This window comes from Papilio xuthus, unplaced genomic scaffold (assembly GCF_000836235.2).
Source record: "Papilio xuthus unplaced genomic scaffold, Pxut_1.1 DF827777.1, whole genome shotgun sequence".
In the NCBI taxonomy this organism is placed as follows: Eukaryota; Metazoa; Arthropoda; class Insecta; order Lepidoptera; family Papilionidae; genus Papilio; species Papilio xuthus.
The window spans coordinates 5163587-5183625 of NW_013530872.1; the positions used below are offsets into that span (position 1 = coordinate 5163587).

Genomic DNA, 20039 nt, shown 5'->3' on the forward strand with positions numbered 1-20039 from the left:
ATTTTATGGACGGATGCCACTCACGGATGTGCTGCAAGAACGTGATTCTATTCCATCTCCTATAGTCTATGTGGACAATTTAAAATACATTCGAGCTTTTGGTTAATGATCAAAAACATTAGTGTTGGGAACCATGAAAAAAGACTTTTGGAAGAATTTTCAGATTGTCAACTATATTTTTAAATTAATTGTTTACCTACAGCCTAATTAATTTAACTTTTTTTAATTTTCGAAATCAAACTCAATGTAAAGTATTTGAACGGGACGTTTGTTGCGTCTAATTTACGGTACTATAGGAGCATTTAATTTAGTCTATCGGCCGGAGCTTGGGGTATTTAAATTGAGATGTCTAGATGTGGAGATAGGAGACGGCAGCGGGCACGGAGATGGTATCAGGTCGGGAAGCTCGTTTGTATCGTCTACAGAACGTCGGTCGGTTGATAGTCGGTGCAACATTTATGCCTTGTAACGGATAGCTAAGCTTTTTTGACCTTGTAACTGAAGTCGAGCTTATCTTTGTTATTACTACTATTAAAAATAATGAGTAAATGTTTTTAATTACTTTTTTAGTTTTATGTTTAGTAAAAATAAGTACAGTAAAGTCTCCTTATTCGCGATTCTGGTGAAGATTCAAAGGAAAGTATGAAACAAACTGATGTCTTACTTTATAGTCGTTCGTTACTGCAGTGTGAACTTTATTAAGTACACTTAGTTAATATATTAGTTATTATGTAATTCGATTGATTTATGTTATCCATGAACGAACGATACTGAAATGTCAATCCACTCAGAGACAACACTAGTGAATCATACACACGTACGGAGACAATACATTTTAATATACGTAAATGGATTCAATATAGAAAGTAATTTTCAAGATCGGTCACGTATAAAAGTTCTTTACGCGTGACAGTTGAGTTTGTAATATGTATTCCTTCAAAGAATATTATTGAAGTATTACAAATAACCATATGTTAGCTACATTTCGGGGCTTCACTTATTTGATAACAACAAGTAATATGGGTATAATTGTGCATAATCTGCTAATAATTTAATAAACTGCCTAACCCAGTTGTACCTTTTTTCGTACAAATTTTGTGGTATTTATCGATATTCAATTGTTAACGTATAACAGCTCTATTCGATAAAATATCCACTGTTTACTAAAATAATTATAACGTATTTACAAGCAATATATTTAATGTAATTGAGTCGTAAAATATAACGCAAATTGAACCATCCATTGACAAATGCCTGTTAACCGGAACAACTTTGTTGACTATGTACAAATTAGAATAATATTATCTTGCAAAGAAATTCACAAGTCACTAAAAAGACCCTAAAGAGAATGAGTAGTAACTAGGAAATAATTCTTTACCATCGTAAAGTTATAATTCTATTTCTCATAGTACTTTAAAGATGTGATGTTCAGTTTCTGGATTTTACATCTATGGTTACGTCGAAATGACAGCTGTCAAAATTATTTTTTTTAATTATAAAAACAAATGTTATTCCTTTAATAGTTACAATAAAAGAATCGATAACGACGAAGCGAATGAAATGTCTGTTATAACGTACGTAGCGAGTGCTCAAGATTGCGGTATTTCACGCTACTCCCCAACCAATCAGTCGCCTCGGAATTACTGGTGCGGCTTCGAACGGAAACGGCGAGACGCGTGCTGTATAATGGTCGGCAATCTGCTGGCAGATGGAGGCAGATGGTCGGCAATCTGCGACCACTGCCGGCCAGCGCCATCTAGGTAATGACCGCAGCAATCATCGAACCAGTTTGCGACCTTTCAATCGCTAGGAATGTCAACTTGACGTCGCCCGCGGTCCGTCAAATGTACTGCTACGCGTAATACGATAGCATTAGCTTTTATTACGGTACAATAGAGTATAATTTGGCGGTTACGAGCTGTAAATAGTTAGTTGCGAGGTTCGTCTAGTAATGACCGTACTCTTGGTAAAGCGTTTCCTCAAGTTACAGTTTAAAGATGTGTTGTACAGTTTAACCGAGTCGTACCAAAGACTCTGTTCCACTAATTTTAAATGCTAGATGTTTATTCTGTCTGAAGCATTTTAAAGTAATGATTGTTTCGTCGAAATTGTCCAAAGTTTATACTCTCATAAAAAATCAAATGATTTTGTAGACAAATGTCTCGTTTTAATTTAATTATTAAAAAAAACTAAGCTCCAAATTTATGTTTTACTAAACGTTTGTGAATTTATCAGAGACTTTGATGAAGTTCTCCACTGTACTAATATTATAACAGTCTGTATTTTTTCTTTATGTTTATTTATATGGCTTTCCCACGCCTTTTCTTTCAACATTGCAGCAAAATGTTGCACAAAACAGCTTTGTTTCATGTTTAATTTTTGTCGTTTCTGAGAATTAAAGAAGCGCACTGTTAATTTTTAGCGTTACATCCTTTAAAGCCTTAACCCGCAACTGTGTTTATATTTGAACCGTTCTCTCTTCGACGAAAGAATAAACTTATATTTCTCACGGGAGTTAGACTAGAGCTAGACAAATTTTATTATTTTACTGTATAAAAACGGTGCGTCTTTATTAGTGCATATGAATACTTAACCACATTTCTACATGAGAATATTTTACGATTTACAACTCAGTAATAACCTAATTCTTCTCTCTCTGATATTCATATAATAAAATTTATTTACCAGTGGTAGAGCCCGCCTTAACATCTTCTCACGAAAATTGGCCCGGCTCGCCCGGTGCGTAGGCAACGCATATGCAATTGAGTATGTCTATTGGCAACGGTTAGCTATTTTAGTGATTTTAGGTGGCCACTCGCTCGTTTGCCACCTTATGATAGAAAAAAATTATAATAAAATCTACAAACATTAAAACAATTCTATACATTCATGCTATTAATAGAATCATTGAAACATTATAAAAAAGTGTAGGAAATATATTAAAGAATTAATGATATTGATTAAACCAGAACGATCCATCATAAAGTATGAATATTCAAGAACTTTACCACTTTATATGTTTTAATACGATTATAACATTAATGCAATCGTAATAGGGAATATATTAGCGTGAAATACGTAAGACTGACCGAATGATAAGGTTAGTACACAAGTCTTTCGGTGCGCTATCATTTGTCCGAGTCCGCGGTGACATCTGTCGGCGCTGTAACGAGTATATCTCGGGCACACTCATTATTCTAACCCGTACTACCGGAACTCGAACTAGAATCACCGATAACGAGTGATTAACCAGATTTAATGTCAAAACTTGCAAAGTTCAGCTTGTTATGTAAGCGATTTATAATGACGCTTTCTTTATTACTAAATGAATTAGGAAATTGCTATTGAATGTTGTTATTCTAGTCAGAATACTAAATAGTTTCGAAGATATCCATAATTATTTACAACGTTTTTTTATTTTAGCTTCATATAGTTGTCTTTGTTTAATTTCTACCGTTATAAATCGATCACTAGCCCCAACTGAAATAGAACCACAGTAAAATTAAGTATGCAGTGGTTACATTGTATACGGAACGCTCTCTTTAACTTGAATATTTATATTTTAAAACATGAAACAACTATGTTAAATCGATACAATTTATCATGAAACAATCAACCCATGTACCAGTCTACAGTAATAAATGCAATAACTTATTCAAGGAGGATCGTTAGAGTGCAGACAAAACAACATGCGAAATGAAAGTGATAACGCAACGAGTTTGACGTTCGATAAATCATAGTAGTGTTTATTCGCATCGCTTGTTGCAAAAGTGGTCTAAGCGATGGTTCATTTAAATGCGTACCTTGTTAAAGACAAGTGAGGCCGCTTGCGGAGCCTGTACTTTAATTATTTAAGATTGCTCCCTGTCACAAGCGTAATGCCCTGCCGTCTTTGATATTATAATTCTACGCGAGTTTATACGCCTACGCGGATTGTTCTCCCTGTTATATTCAAGTCGTATTTCGATTTGTAAATATTAAAGATATTATTATACTAGTAGAATTAACAATGTACATATAACACGTAGTTTGGCTTATTTAGCATATTCTTTTTTTTGTTACGCTTTACATATTTTATTACTATGAAAATTAAATTCGTTAAAATTACACTCAATATTTAATCAAAACTTATCTAGCAGATTTAGTGTTCATTTTTCTATTGCCTTTAAACGATAAGAATGGGCTAAAAGTTACATATGTTTTTTCCTCTAAATAAAGTTAACATGTAACTTAAAAGTATGAATAAATTGTTAGTTTTATACGTCATGAATATAGTAGTCAATACGATATAGATACGACAAATTGAAATTGAATTGAGACCATGTCTGTTCACCGTGGGTGGGCCCGCACGCGTTATACGCCCCACTACATTTGTAAGATCACATTAAAAGCAAATCTGCACTTCGCTTTATATTATAAAAGTGTTTACTGAAGCCAATACTAATAAAAACATAAAGGTATGCTTAGATTAGGGGAAATTCTGTGATTATTGTGCCGTATTAGTTACAGCATATGCATAATATTAAAGAACTTTTTTTTGTAATCCATTGCATAGAGTAAATTATTATTATTTTTATCATTGAAGTTTGTTTCCTGCCCACCCACTAAGTAAAATAACAGTTTTGAATATGGTAATACAAATAATTTACATTATTGTTCGTAATAGTCTTTCTCGAAAGTCAAGACTTATAGATTACTGGGCGAATTGCTGAATGATAGTCATTTAGGAAACCGAGACATTTTCAGATTCAGTTCTAAGAATAGTGTTTTTTCTAAATTTACCGGAACCGTCATATTCTAATGACGCCTTAAATTACAGTTAGAGAAATGAACTGACTTGGAATTGTCATGATTTTAACGTTTTAGTCAGAGATGTAAGATTCTTCTGTTGAGAATTCAAATATTTTCACCACTCTAAACGCCTAACCTAAAAAAAAACTGTTTTGCCTTGTTGTTTTTGGAGAAAAAAAAAGCAAACCAATGTTTCTTATTATACTTTTTAGTTAATCTCTAGTCATCAGCCGGGTTTAATAGTAAATTAATATAGGTGCAATTTTGCATACCGGTTGCTAATAGATTAGCTTTCCTTCCACCCCGAGCACTGTAATTGACGGCGGCGCTTCCGAACAAGATTAATATCCCAGTGCTATGTCACTTTTATTGCGACAACCTACGTACACGTTGGCGGTGAAACAGCGTTCGCTATAGTACAGAAAGTTATCCGTGACTTTGGCAACATTAAAAATGTTTTCTATATTAATATTAAGTGATTAGCTGTCACCAAGTCCGTCCGCGTGGAATCGAAAAAAACTTAAGTTGTAGCCTATGTGTTCTTCCAAGCTTTTTTCTATGCCACATTTTCAAAAGTTCTGGCGAAATCTTTTAACAAACATCCATCCATCCATCCATTCGTTTATAATATAAGTTAGATATACTGTTAATGACATGAAGTTCAATAGGTCCATTTATGAAAGTTATTGATTTTTTTTTATAACGAGATTTATAATAATCAAAGAAAACTTCTGACATACCTTTAAATATTTCTCCAAATTTTTTAATCAAAAACGCAGAAAAGTGTAAGATATGTTTTCACCATTTTTTCTTAACCGGCTACCTCTTATCAATACGCTCGCACTCTTATAAGCGTTGTTCGTGAATAATGCATTTCATTGATACGATGTCATGTCATTACCATCAGGTACTCTCAATACACAAAATTACACTGTCTATTTTTAAAATGAAATATTGAAGACCATGAAAAAACACCACAAGCCATCCTTGGATTTAAAATTAATTTAAAAAATTAATTGCCAAGCGAAACGAACGATACGAAAATTAATTGCAATGGTTGTTTTTATCACATTAAAAAAGCTCCCTTTTTGTAATACAGAAATATACTCCAATAATAAGTATTTAATCCAATATTTTTATTTAAACTCTTACGAAATTTCGAGCAATAAATTCTGCCCACACCAAATCTAAAGGAGTCGTGTTTACTTTGTGGTAGGGATTATGGTAATTTGATGTTCTTAAATTATGATTATTGTTTATTCTAGATAATGTTTGAACAATTGGATATTTATTACACGATACACAAATCCAATTTCGTAATTTTTTGCGATTTGTTTTAAAATCTTGTAAAAAAAAACAGTCTCAAAAATGAAACTTTACTCGTCTGCTAACTACAAAGACTCGTAACCATTCGTATATCAAAATATATTGTCCATTAATTCTCCAGAATTCAAACATAAAAGTTCATCTCTTGACCCCGATAAGTAGGATGAAATCTCGACTAATAAATACACTGATTACACTAACGACACTATACAGAGCACAAAAAACCCGAGTAACAATAAAGCTGGGAATAAATAAGACGAGATCTAGTTTGTGTGGCGAACCGCGTGGGCGCGTGGGCGCGGCGACCCACGTCGCCCGAACTATAGATAATGCATTGAATAATAACGGTAGTGACTGTTAATATAACGAATTACCTTTTTAAATTGCTCTGTTAAATAGTAGGTATGTGTAATCCTTAAACATACGCTTTCTACGCGATATCCTAATCGATTTTACAAGACGAGGAAAGAAAACTTAAATTTAACAGTCTTTACTTCCACAAGTTCTTTAATAGTTACTGTACACCATATATTTTTTTAAATAAACATTAGTATAATATAGAGGTGACTGTTTTAAAGTTTGTACAGCTGAAATTAATTTAATTTTTTATTTCAAATGTACGTATAAATTTATCTGTTTAATGAACCGTTTCCTGATATATTTAAGTATTTAAATATGTTAATAGGTAGTATTTATTTTAACGCAGCTTTCCAAAATGATGGTGTAGAATTGTTAAACTAAATAGTGACATTTTGTCTACTAGCGTTGAAGTCTTTTACTTAGGATTACAATAAAGTGACATCGGCCATAACTTCTCCCGCCGATATCACTTCAGAATCCAGAATGTTATAAACAAAATTAATGTTAATTCATATCAGTATGATCATCGCATCGTATTAAATACCATTACCAAACAAAGGCATGTCGTAGGAGTTTTCCGAAGTCCGAAAGGTCAAGGAAATGTCAAACGGAGAGGTATGCCCAAGGTCTTGTAGCCTTACGTCCCGGGGCTAATACGTATTGAAATTCCTACAAATATTTTTTATCAACGAGATAATATTAAACAGTCGAATATTATTGTAGGTTAGTTAAAGGTTTATATTTTTTTTGATATGCGAACTCTTTCGTAAAAGAAATACGATGACTTTTCTTTAAGCAAACATGTCACAACAGAACAGTGATATCACATTAGATGTAGATTATTTCCACATCACAAAGTCACGAGAGCTGCAAAAAAAACAACCATAATTGTAGCGTCCCCGAGCGAAACAAATCTCTTATGAAATCGTCACCCACATTGTCGTGATATAGCTATTTTGTGTTATTATAATTGAGCTGTTATTAATTCTTACAATGCCGAAATATCGCCACATCTCTTTCGTTATATCATAAGTTATTATGTAGTTTGATGTCACTGTACTAGAGGAAAACTTTGTTTAAGTTAACTAATTGATTCCTACAATACTACGACTAATGTTAGGATCGGTGTGGATATATTATACTATACGTTAAAAGTTTACTCTCTCTCTCCCTGCCTAGTTTACATCCAACGACATGGTGGGCTTTCCCAAAGTCTACAATAAAAAAAAATTATGTATAATTTAGGATTCGCCATCTTTGTGTCTTACTGCTTCTAAATTTAATCTGTTATTCCTAATGCACAAAATGTGTAAGCGTATTTTAATATCGATTATATAATTTTTACTTTCTTGATCTGTAATTTATATATCTATACTATAAAAATGAATCGCAAAATGTGTTGGTAAACGCATAACTCAACTAATTTGGCCAATTCTTTTTTTAAATATTCGTTGAAGATCAAAGATGGTTTTTGCGGCGAGAAAAATTTGAATAATTGCCGGGAACTAATTAAGTTTTTTTTTTCATTTCACGCGGACGGAGTCGTGGGCGATAGCTAGTTACCAATAAAATTATATATTGTACCAAATTGAAATAATATGGACATTGTTTGTTGTCATGAACTGTTGTAGCCACATATGAAATGTACAGGTACAGTAATGTTGTTATATTATGCAGTCAAAACGCTGGTATCTAATATTTAAATAAGGAAATTTATTGTTTCCTTTACATTTTATTAAAAACCTAATAAACAACAGAGAAACGTTAAACGCAGATATCAAAATTCCACTTAGAAATAAATTAAAATTCGCAAGTTTTCCAACTTAAATTCAAAAGATAGCCAAAACAAAAACATTAGTTTACATCCAAACTCTGCTAAGATTCTTGAGCTGATATTAATAATATTGAAAAAGAAATCGTATCAATTCTCTCAACTCTACGAACAAAACAAACATACAAACTCGTATTAAAATTGTATTAAAAATTAAATAACCCATGAAATAATCTACGATCGCTCCAAAAAGTGTAACAATACGAATCTACTTCGAAGTAAAAAAAACGACGAGCTAATTCAAATAAATCGAACGCAACAAATTACAAAAAGCAATCAAAGTGACTTGTGCGATCGGAGACGTAACGACGAGCCGCGGGCGGTTAGGAAATAAAAAAGTTTTTGATATCTGGATATGCTGTAGTAGATATGAAGGGGCCATTCAGAGAGCGGCAGCTCGGCGCGCTCTGTAGATAATCTATTTGGTGTAACCTCACGACCTCCCGCTTGCCGATCGATATAACAATATAATTAAAGAGAGATCTCGCTCCGAGATGTCTCGATGCCGCCCTACTCGGAGATCCGTTTACCGGCCGGATGTCGACCGCTCGCTCTAAAAGGAAACGCTCATGATTGTTGTGCTCCCACCTAGTAATAGCTGTCATTATTTACTACAGGCAGTTGTGTGTGTTTTATATTGGACGTCTCTCGTTGTGGTTAGAGTAAACTTAAAGCCAATAACGTAACGGTTTTGTGCAGGAATTTCGCTTCGAAAGGCAATAGAGTAAGTTTCATACAATTTTTCATATAAAAATCTGTACAAGGGATCAGATAACTTAAGTTTAATTTAGCTTTATAAAATGAAATATCTGTTGTGTACACAAAAGCTAAAGCAGTAACTGCCCTACTCAGAGTTATCAAGTATTAACAAAAGCAGCTTCTTGGTGTAAGCATTCTACGGCAATACATAAAATAATTTACCAAACTAATCAACCAGTTGGTATTCTTTGAATTATTTTAACAAACTGTTAGTTTAAATTAAAAAAAAGCCTGTACAGACAATCCTATTGTTATAACCGCATTTCTACTACTACGTTTCTCTTATTCGAGGTTGATTCGAAATTGGAAATGTTGTAATTATTATCAGTAGTCTAGAATCAAGGTGAACAGCGGCTACACCTCATTTACTGTCGGGACACCACAATGCATCCAGTGGCGATACTATCTGCGCTGTGGGTGTACCCGCTAGATTTACCGACGGTTTAACCCCGACAAGGTGATCGGTAATAATTCTTAACGTTTCTTATTTATTACTTACCTTGTTACAGATATGTCATAATTTTAAAATTTATTATCGCCCTTCGTTAATTAGTGTGAACATTTGTTTTCCGTTTTCATATAATTTTACATAAGTTATATACTTTCTTTAGTTGTTCTAATATAGAGAAATGTATGTTGTCTAGTTTTATTTACGTCTTAGAACACTCGATGTAGACAATAAACTTTAACATATAAAAGTTTATGACAAAAATTAGAATAGAAGAACTGTCCATGTGTAGGTTAATTACATGGAAATTTTCCGATGTTTCATAATAACATATTCCTAATAAAATATCTGTTTTAACATCAAATTCATACTTAAATTACTTAAATATATTTATTCTACCAACCAGTGTCATAGCCACGGTTCTCTTTTTTAAATTAACAATTACTTTGTAGTTAAGTCCAATGTTACTTAGTACTTAACAGTGACGATGTGACAATGAGGGGCTGGTAGAACAAGAGTAGCGATCTGAATAAAGCATCTCATGCATATGCAGCGACCAGCGGCTAACGGCGTGCAAACAGAACTACAAACATACGAACCAACGCTTGAGATATGTTATCGAAGTCCTAAGATGAGATATAATGCACTACCGCTAGGGTAACCACTAATATATTCCTTGTATCTATAGAACCTAAAGATCTCTCTTCGTTCAGGCTTGGAGATATTTTATTCATCGACCTTTAGAGGTCAATAAATGTAATAAATAACCCGAGTTATGTCTACCATAAAACATTATTTTTTAAACTTAAAATTGTATATTGTCTTAAGCAAAATGTCTTAAACTATTTCGGAATAACTTTTACATAATTTAAAACAACATAATACAATCTGTCTCATTATGTTAAATTGGTACTAAATTCTTTGAAATATTTATACCCTTATTTAAATAAAAATAATAGTAAATAAGAACTGACGTAATATCTTCATAAAAATATTCCGTGCACACACTAGGTGCCTGTGCGAATCTAATGCGTTAAATGTTTTTTTAGTCCATTGATACGAAAATATTTATTACTCAAATAAAATCAACGATATGCATTTCATAAGGAATGAACGAACGAGTTCTATTCCGATGATTAGTTACAATTTATATCTGCCTGCACAACACTTCATGAATTTATTCATTCGATGTTTACGATCCGCAATATAAACAAGAAATTAATTCGTCGACTGAATAATTTTCTTATAAATTTGTCGTCTCGCCGGCGACTAGATGAGCCGATATCTTATAATAGGTTTAATTATATCCAGGAGAAGACGAAAATTATGGTCACCGCCGGCGTCGTATCCGCGTACATACCATATAAGGGTTCGTAGTTCTGCCACCGAACTAGTTGTGGGATGAAAGCGGCCTTGCCACGCTAATAACGACTATACTACTCTCGGTCGCAATCTTTGCTGCATTAATTTGTGACGTCACTTAGCCCTTTATAGGGCCCCGACGATAAACACCTAATCTGCGAGAGCCCGGAACAATATAGCATTTGTGCTTCTGATCGAGATAATTTCTTACTTTGTTCTATTCAAGGCCCATTGTAAATAGGAATTATTAAGGGTTCTTAAAGGGCTTTTGTTTTTAATGGAGCTAAGATATCCTCTCTCGCTACGATGATATATGGTAAGAGCAATGAATCGATCTATAATAGCTACTTTTAAAGATTAAATTATTTCCTTTTCTTCGTGGTTTAACTGCAGCAATAGACGTTCTCAGATTGTTAAATGGTAATTATATAGCATAAAAACGTCATAAATACTAACTGCAAATAAATGAAAAACGATAAAATTTAAAACTCATAATAAAAAATTATAAAAACAAACATCAAATCGATCCTATACATTATATTTAAATACGAAGCTAAATGGTTAACGTGCAAGAACATTACCGATTCATTCGACGTAAAATATTCACGGTTTTAACGAGCTTGATGAATATTTATTGAATTCGTTCGCAAGGAGAGTTATTGCCGAAGATTCGACGCCGTTAGATGTCATGTTTACTAATTATTCACAACTGTTCATTCATGACTTCGTCCGTTACAAAAGCTCGCGAGTTAATAGAAAAGCTTTTTAAGTACAGATTAACATTTTATCTTTTTAAGCTTTCTCTACTAAATTATCTTCTCTTTAATTCACTGTGGTTAAGATAAACAAAAGAGTGTTGGAACTAAATTATATAAAACTTTTAAGCAGTGAGGTTGCAAAGACGCTCGGTAAATTAAGTTTAATATTTATTGTAAAAATTCAGATCAAGTTACAACACAGGTTAGACCAATACCGAAACTAGGATTTTATTTATATCGAAAACACTATTAATAGATTTATATAATCAACGTGTACGTAACTGATGAAACAATAGTGTGCAGTGAACTCGGCTTACCAAATAAGCTAGACATCGCTTTAGCTTGGCTTGTAAGGGTCTCATGTAAATTTAGCAAGCGCCAACGGTCTTGTGGTGCTTGTAGGAACAGTGTTAGTTACTCGCTATCCAACAATCGCATTAGCGACCGCGAGATAAACACGCGGGATTTACGGAGCCCGTGTTATTGAATGCATTGCATGTACGCTTTAGTCCCGCTTTACATCACTGCGATGGGTCAAAGAGTATAGATTAGGAAGTAACAAAACTTACTAAATGTGTTGGAAATTGTTTTAGGTGTATAATATTTATTATTCATTGAATCAAGCAATCCATTTATCTTTATGCCTTTATGTCCTCCTAAATTATAATAAAGTTTTTAATCTCTGGAAATTAACCAAATTTAAGGTTTAAGAGTGATTTTACACACACACACACACTCGAATAAAGTGCCGGAGTTTTAGAGAAACATTCTAAATAAACTACTATACTTCTAAATTACAATACGCTTAAACAAACTATTTTTTCTTATTACGCAAACAAATATTGCACTAAATAAATATATTAGTTGCATTAAATGACATATAAGTACGAGTAGATTAGCTCCAGTTGTTACAGTGGGTACAAGTAGGTAGAGGCGATGTGGGCGCACTTTCCTCCGGCGCTCCGCAGAGGGCGCGCCGCCGCCGGCACGCGACCGCTACTCGTTTGCTGCTAGTGATGTCCGATTACTTTTTGTTATATCGATATTTTACTGTTATAAAAAAAATGTTAGTTCACTATGTTTGAAACCACGTCTGTTAGCATATAGCGATAGAAAACTCGGGTAATATAAGAATTTCTGAAACGAATTTTTAATAAATTTAAAACAAGTGTAATTATTTAACTTCTAAATGTAAAAATATATAAATAAAAGACTCGAAATGTAATTACAAAACAAAACACAAGTAAATAGTACTACGTCGTCATGTAGATTTATTTTAGAGCTAAAGACATTAAACTAAATTTCATGTAATTAACCTAAAAACCCATATCAAATGCGAAAACATGTAATTTTCTTATCATTACCCAATCGCCATTATGTCGTCAGTACTAAAAAGTTTTTGTTAACAAAATTACTCAATAATCAGACCTTACTTACTTGTATTATAATTTCTTTAAACTTAAATTTATTCTTGCCAAGCAGTAACCTCATAGGCTTCGAAAATAAAGACATAGGCCGTAGCTAAAATGTATCGATAGAAAACCGTTTATCGATAAGAAAGTATCGATTTATTGGCATCTCTACAAGTTCAGTTACAAGTGGCACGAGCCGCGATACTATCTAGTCAGCCGATGATACAACGAGATTGTTTCACCGGAATACCGACTATTACTCGATGCCTAATATCGATATCAACGTAAGTATCGAGCCGAAAACTATCCGACTTGTGTCACGTTTTCTACGTTTATTGCACAATTATAAATGAGATTTATAACTATGTTATTATTTTTAGACAACTTTTAAATAACCATACAATGTTTAAATATTTTTACTATTACGACAGCTGATCACTAAGAGTTTCCCTTAGTGTAGTTTTTTAATACTATGTCAACACTTTTATTGCGGAAATCAATGCCGTAAAATAATGTTAATCATCAATATCCGAATCTAAATTCGTATGCCTATCACTGTGTTAAATATCAAAAGAATAACGAATTACTTCATAGTATTATCCTTAAAATATAATTTAACTTGGTTACAATAGATGTAATACTATGACATAATGAAAAAGTGTGGTCACCCTGTAACCACGAAAGCTCCGCATTGTAACCGCTAACCGCAGTAAGTCGGCGCAGCCTCGCTTCGTGTTTACTTAACGGGGCCCTGATTGCTTTTACGATGAGATAAATAGTGCATTTATAGAACAGATTGAGGATTCGATGGAATATATTTTATTGAATTATAATAATTTTAACTATAGAATACAAGAAGCATTTTCTAATAAGAATTGAATCTTGTTCTGTTTTGTAAAACTATAGTTACATAATTCATCCTAATGTAGAAATTACTAAGAGCTAAGAAAAAAATTGATTTAAGTTAGTTCTTAGTTCTACTTCTAGACCTATCTACTGTAAGTAAAGAAACAAATATGGGTAAATTATTTATTTTAATGAGAAATGTACAATTTGTTGACAATTAAAAATAATTCCAGACGGGGAAACAAAGTAATTTATCTATTTAAAGCAACTTCCTTAAAGTTCCAATTCAATTTTAATTATTTCTTCCAATCCCCTGGCAGTGACCCGTTCAGACCTCGGAACCAGCAGGTAGCAATTACCCCAAGGTATTAAATGACCTCACCGACCCGGACTTGTTTAATTCTAACAACCACAGCTAAATCAATTAGAAGCTCGGGAAAGTAAACCAGTCTAACTTGACCCTTTAAACGGAGAAGGCTACTTTTTGATAAGAAAATTGAAAACACTACTTTTTTAATTATGTAAGATAGATTTATATACTCTACAATATTTCTATATTTCTATGAACGCTGGTTATGCATCTGAATCACTTTTTGATATGAATGTTAATGGAAATGACTATAAGATTTATATTTACTGCTTCACCGCCTTTGACCATAAATGTTATCACATAATAATATCTCAAATGACAATCACAATGCTATCTGATCTGAAAACCGATTCTAAGTTGTAACATAAAGCAGCTGTGTACGACCATTGTGCCATATAGATATCAAACATCGTTAATACACAAACATATCTCTAAGAGCAATTAAAACTTTCAACATGAGTTCCATCGCTAACTTTATTCGCACACTTAAACGCTATCTAAGTAGTTAGAAATCGCCGTAACACAAATCACTCGGTTAACTCAACTTATAGTTAACTAATTACCACTATAAAAGTTATCGTAATAGCGACCTTCTCAATGCACCGTATATTTTGCCAATAACCACAAGTTACCTTCATACCTATGTAATGGAGCCGCGACTCTCACACATAGCTCGCATTGTTAACGATCGACCAGTGTATAAAGACCTCGAAGAATTCAAAATAATAATTTTCGTCGTTGAAGTCTTGGAGATCATCTCGACTAGTCGATTACAATGCCCGAGGATCGGTAACTGGGCGTTTTCGATTCGTATTAATTCGGATGCGTTCGGCCGTAGTCGTCCCGCCTACTTGCGCGTGCGCACCTCTCTGTCTTACTCTTTTCCATTGGAAAGTGGTTAGTCTATCTCGGTCGGTCGTGGCGAGCGCACGCCACTCCCATAGGTCGGCTTAGGCTGGGTCCAATTACTGCGTCTAAGCTTTTTGCGCGCCACGATCACTATGATAAGCTTTCTGTTTTAATAACAAAATTAATGATTTAATCTTTGTTGGTGTTCTTCAAACAAATATAACCACGCCCTATAAATGATTTGAATATACTAAAAATTATACTTGTTACAGATTTTGTTGAAAACGAATTTTTGCGTGAAAAACAATGAATTAAGCTCATATATCCCAAAGCATAGTATACTTAACTACATTTTATTTTGAAGTCTGATATTATGTTACAATTACAAAGGTAATTTTCTACACGTAAAAATGCAATAGTAACAATTTGGAGCAAGTAATTAATTTAAGTAGGTGAATACTGAGTGATTGAGCGAAGTAACTTAAATTAAAACCTATTGATCTGTAAAATAGAAAGTACCTAAAAAGATAATTGATGGAAAAAGAAGTCGATTCCATACATTCTGACCTCTTTGCTAAAGTAATAAAAGCTTTACACTATAAGTGTACGGTTTCACTTCAAATTTAAATATGTATGATTTATGAAACAAAGCATTACTTGTTCTTTAACGAAGTAATCATTTCCGTAGGAGTCCTTTGGTATAGATTTCTCATAAGTACTTCCGCACGCAGAGACGTTAACAGTCATCGTGTCGACTCTGTGTGCGATAGTTGTTGTCTATTAAAATTTCATTGTAAAAAAAATTAAGTAAAGTATTCTATAATTGCTATTGCATTCGAAAATCATTATTTTTATAAAATATATAAACATTATATGTACTTATTTATTGCAGTTATAATTGTAAAATATTATAAACATATAATTCAACTTAGTTCATACATAATATAGGATGGAGCAATGCAGCGGTGGAATGGCGAGCGGCTGGGATATAATTACGGGATGAGCGCAGCCGCGAACCGTCAGCTCTAAATATAAGCCGCGGCCCAGCTTTAAACTTAATACCAATCTTTATAATGTAATGCTGGCCGCCAATAGTTACGATACTTTCTTCATCGACATTAAGAACTATCATTTTATAATACTTTTTTGTTTTTAAAAATTTAATTTGTTTCTAATGTAGTTCGAAGAATTATTACATTAAATTAATAATGAGGTAATGTTTTACTTTCGAATGAACTTAAATATTCTAACCGGGAACAAATTCTTGTGGTTACTTATAGTGTTTTAAAAAGCACTCATACAATATTATCGATAGTGTTCGTGCATTAATCGCATCACATCGATAAACCGGGCACCATAACTCGAACGCTCCCTGTCGTAATATATCGATAGGGCGCATCACTAGCCGGGAGCAAAGGTTCCGCAGAGGGCGCAGGCATCAATTTGCGCGGTAGCCGCCGCGGGCGCCGCCGCCCCTGTCATTAGCCCGCGCCGCCCCGCATCCCCATCCCCCCTTCAACCCAGAGGAACATACTTTAACCTTTTTTACTTCCCTCCCCTGTTCCCCCTACAACCTGTTCCCGGGATGCTGCTGTGGCAACACTGACGCAATTTAAACATCGGTTCATGGCCGCGGGCGATACGCCGTATCTGTAACCTGTTAACCACACGGCCTAAGTAAAACGCAATGTGCTCGACGTATTTAAAGCTATCGCTCCGGGTCCCAGCGCCAGCGCCGGGTTAACTGCTTGCCCGCCGCTGCGTATGCAAGGAATTTACTTTGTATTACAATACACGAACGTTACCTTGACAGTATTCCCTGCATATGTTGTTAACAGAAACTTGGATATGTCTAAATATAAAGAGTTCCAATTTTGCCCTTGGTTTAGAACACTACATTTTTAAAAAATGTAACGTGATTATGAATGAGTAATACGCAACGCTCGGTACAAGATGAGAGAAATCTCTGAACGCCACAGTTCTTAACACATAAAAGGGTATGGTTTTTACGTAAAATGCAATAAATGTAACATCCGAAAAGCATAAAAAGTTTTTGCAATATTATTAAATACATTGCCTGTTTTAAAGTGTCTGATCTTTTTATATTAGCCTAGTTTAATAGACCGAAAAATAATTTCTAACGATTAAGCTTGCGGTTTTCTTTTTAAGAGTAGGAACAAAAAATGGACGAATTCCTTGAGGCTAGGACACATATAATTTACTCCTCCAATTAAACAATTTTCTCCGATATCATTCCGTTTGATTTGGACGAAGCTCAGGTCAGTTCTGACTCCAGGGCACGGGCATTAAAGGGTCCCGAAACGATTCCACATCTCAGTAACCCCCATTAAACATAAATATGCCCTCGAACCACACCGCTTCGGAAGGTTACGAAGGTCAGGCTCCGTTCCACTTTATTTAAATCTGATTTACCTCGAAGCGACGTGAGGTGCACTCTCGTGTGCCAGGTCTCTAATCGATTTTGCATAAAAATATATTCGGCCGTTTTGTTGAGCATCCGAGCGGTAACTAGTATCGAGATGAAACAAAACGACTCTCGCAAATTGACCCGTCCTTCGGAGAGCGACGCGGGCGCGGCGACCTGTCGCCGCTAAATAATTCCGTTCCCATGCGCTAGCCACTGGCTATCTCACTTTAATTATTCATAGACTTTTTTATCCGCTACCGCTTTTTACCGCTCGACGGCCGCCCGGTTATTTCTTCGATGCTATTATAAAATTAAAAAGAATAAAATAATCGAGCGGCCGGCCGGCGCAATTTAAAAAAGGAATACGTCGGATGACACGGATCGAACTCCGGGCAAATGTCGCGCGGTAAAAAGTGGTCGAGCGTGAAGAGAACGCGGGGGAGGTCTGGCGCGGGGCGGGCGGCAGGACGTCACGTAGGCGCTCGCTTTTTGTCAGCGTTCCCGCGGAGATGACAGGTCGCTGGACGCTGCGCCCGCGACCTGCGTCATCGCGACACGCCAATCTTGATGCTTGCACTTTTCTTGTCAGTTTTATTTCTAATTTCGTTTCATCTAAATTGAATTTTTTCTTCAATGTCCCGGGAAGTTTTCGATGTTAGATTTTGGCGTATTTTTTGCACACTGTTTTTGAATACATGATTTCAGTATTACAGCTTTAAAAGGTTAAGAGTAATAATATTGAGTTTCCACGTTTCATGTTACGTATGTGATAAATACATACATGTAGTTCATTAGTATATTTTTTTTACAAAACTAGTATCAAGATCAATCATATATAGTGTGGTCACAATGACCACGGCAGGTGCAGTGCGAAGGACCATCGGACGCGAACTCGGCCGTTAATAATCTTCTTACAGCTTTTCACGCGAGGCTCATACAAATCCAATCAAAGCAACAGGCCCACTCGTAATAAATTCAAGTCCACGACTAAGATGTTATACTATTTAATTAGCAATCGCTACAGTAATTAACAACAGGGACTTCACTGGACAATTGTAAATCTTACGGACGTAATAGAGCTATAAAAATGGTTAGCTAATATACGTGGACGCAAAATTAAATGGTGGCCTTATTTGATGGTCATCTTGGGTTATGGTGATTGCATCGAACTGTATTTATTAAATAAGATGTAAAATATATGAAAACTGGATACAATTAACTGAAATTGTTCTCTGAATTTAATCTCAATTTTAACTACTTTCGATATAATTTGTACGGACGCTGAAATAGAATCGATATAATTTTGTAATGATACAAGTAGTGTAAAAATTAACAGTAAATATTTTCTTTTGCAGAATTTCCGTGAGCAAAGAATCGACGGTGCAGGCCTGCCCCTCTTAACCGAAGAGCATTTAACGGGCATGCTCCAGATGAAGTTGGGTCCGGCGCTAAAATTACGAGCGGTGGTGGCTAGGAGATTGGAACCTTGCGCCATCTGCCAACCTGCCACTGCCACTAGCACGACTGCCACCGTCACCCCTGCTACGACACCGAACACCACACCGAGGCTCAATGGCACCGCACTAAAGCCGGAACCGAGGAGTAATTCAACGAGTCCTAGCTAGAAACTAGAAGCTAGATAACAAATTTCGTAACAGCCCGTTTTAAAATTACTTGCGTACTTGCCCGCTCTAAGCAAAATGAGGAATGTAGGCGATGCATTTACGAAGTTGTTACTGTATTTCATTGCAACATGACTGTTTCACACGGCCACTTATTTTTAAAATCAATGACACATCACATTAATTTAGTTTTAAAACTATATATTTTTTTACAGACTGTGTTAGGTTAGTTATTAACATCTGGTTGTACGCGGTAATTTTTTAATACAGAAATTATGCAGATACTGTTTTAAATTCAATTTCTTACCAACTCATACTTTCTGTAATATTAATTTACGGCAGAATAAAATATCAAAATCTACCTTTTTTGGTAACAAGTTACTATTTTTTTGTTTTAATCCAGTGACGTATTAATAAACTAAGAAGTGTCGGAATGTTTTTGTAACGCCTACTTATTGAAACAATACTTTTAGTCATCGTGTCCACATTTTTTAGTCTTCCAGTTTTGTAAGTAGATTTTGCATTTAGTTACAACTTAAGAACATCTTAGTTTTAACTTGATATATTATTAACCTACATGTGTTGCCGTCCAAATACATTTTAGCATTTTGGAAGTTTATGTAAGTTTTCATCTCAACCATATATGATAAACATTAAAGTATAAAAGAATAAAAAAATAGTTTTGACTTAACTAATGCACAAAGAGCTTATAGACATGTGAATTTTTATTTTCATTTTGTATGAACATTATATCTTCGGTGCTAAATGACCCTGCTAGGTGTAATTAACTATAAAAACTATGTAGAATAAATATTGTACATAAAAGCCTTACTGTATAAAACTAAATATTTTTGAGGCTACTATCGTCTACATTTAT

The 20039-nt window shown here is 34.4% G+C and overlaps 1 protein-coding gene across 1 annotated transcript in view; it reads left to right on the top strand.

The window, feature by feature from the left end:
* The window catches only part of LOC106115994 (uncharacterized), a 52161-nt gene extending 32670 nt beyond the window's left edge, over window positions 1-19491 (top strand). Inside the window, exon 7 of the mRNA XM_013309690.1 lies at window positions 18896-19491. Coding sequence (XP_013165144.1) covers window positions 18896-19165 — 270 coding nt within the window. The 3' untranslated portion in view covers window positions 19166-19491. The remainder of the gene's footprint in view (window positions 1-18895) is intronic.
* Window positions 19492-20039: the final 548 nt, after the last annotated feature.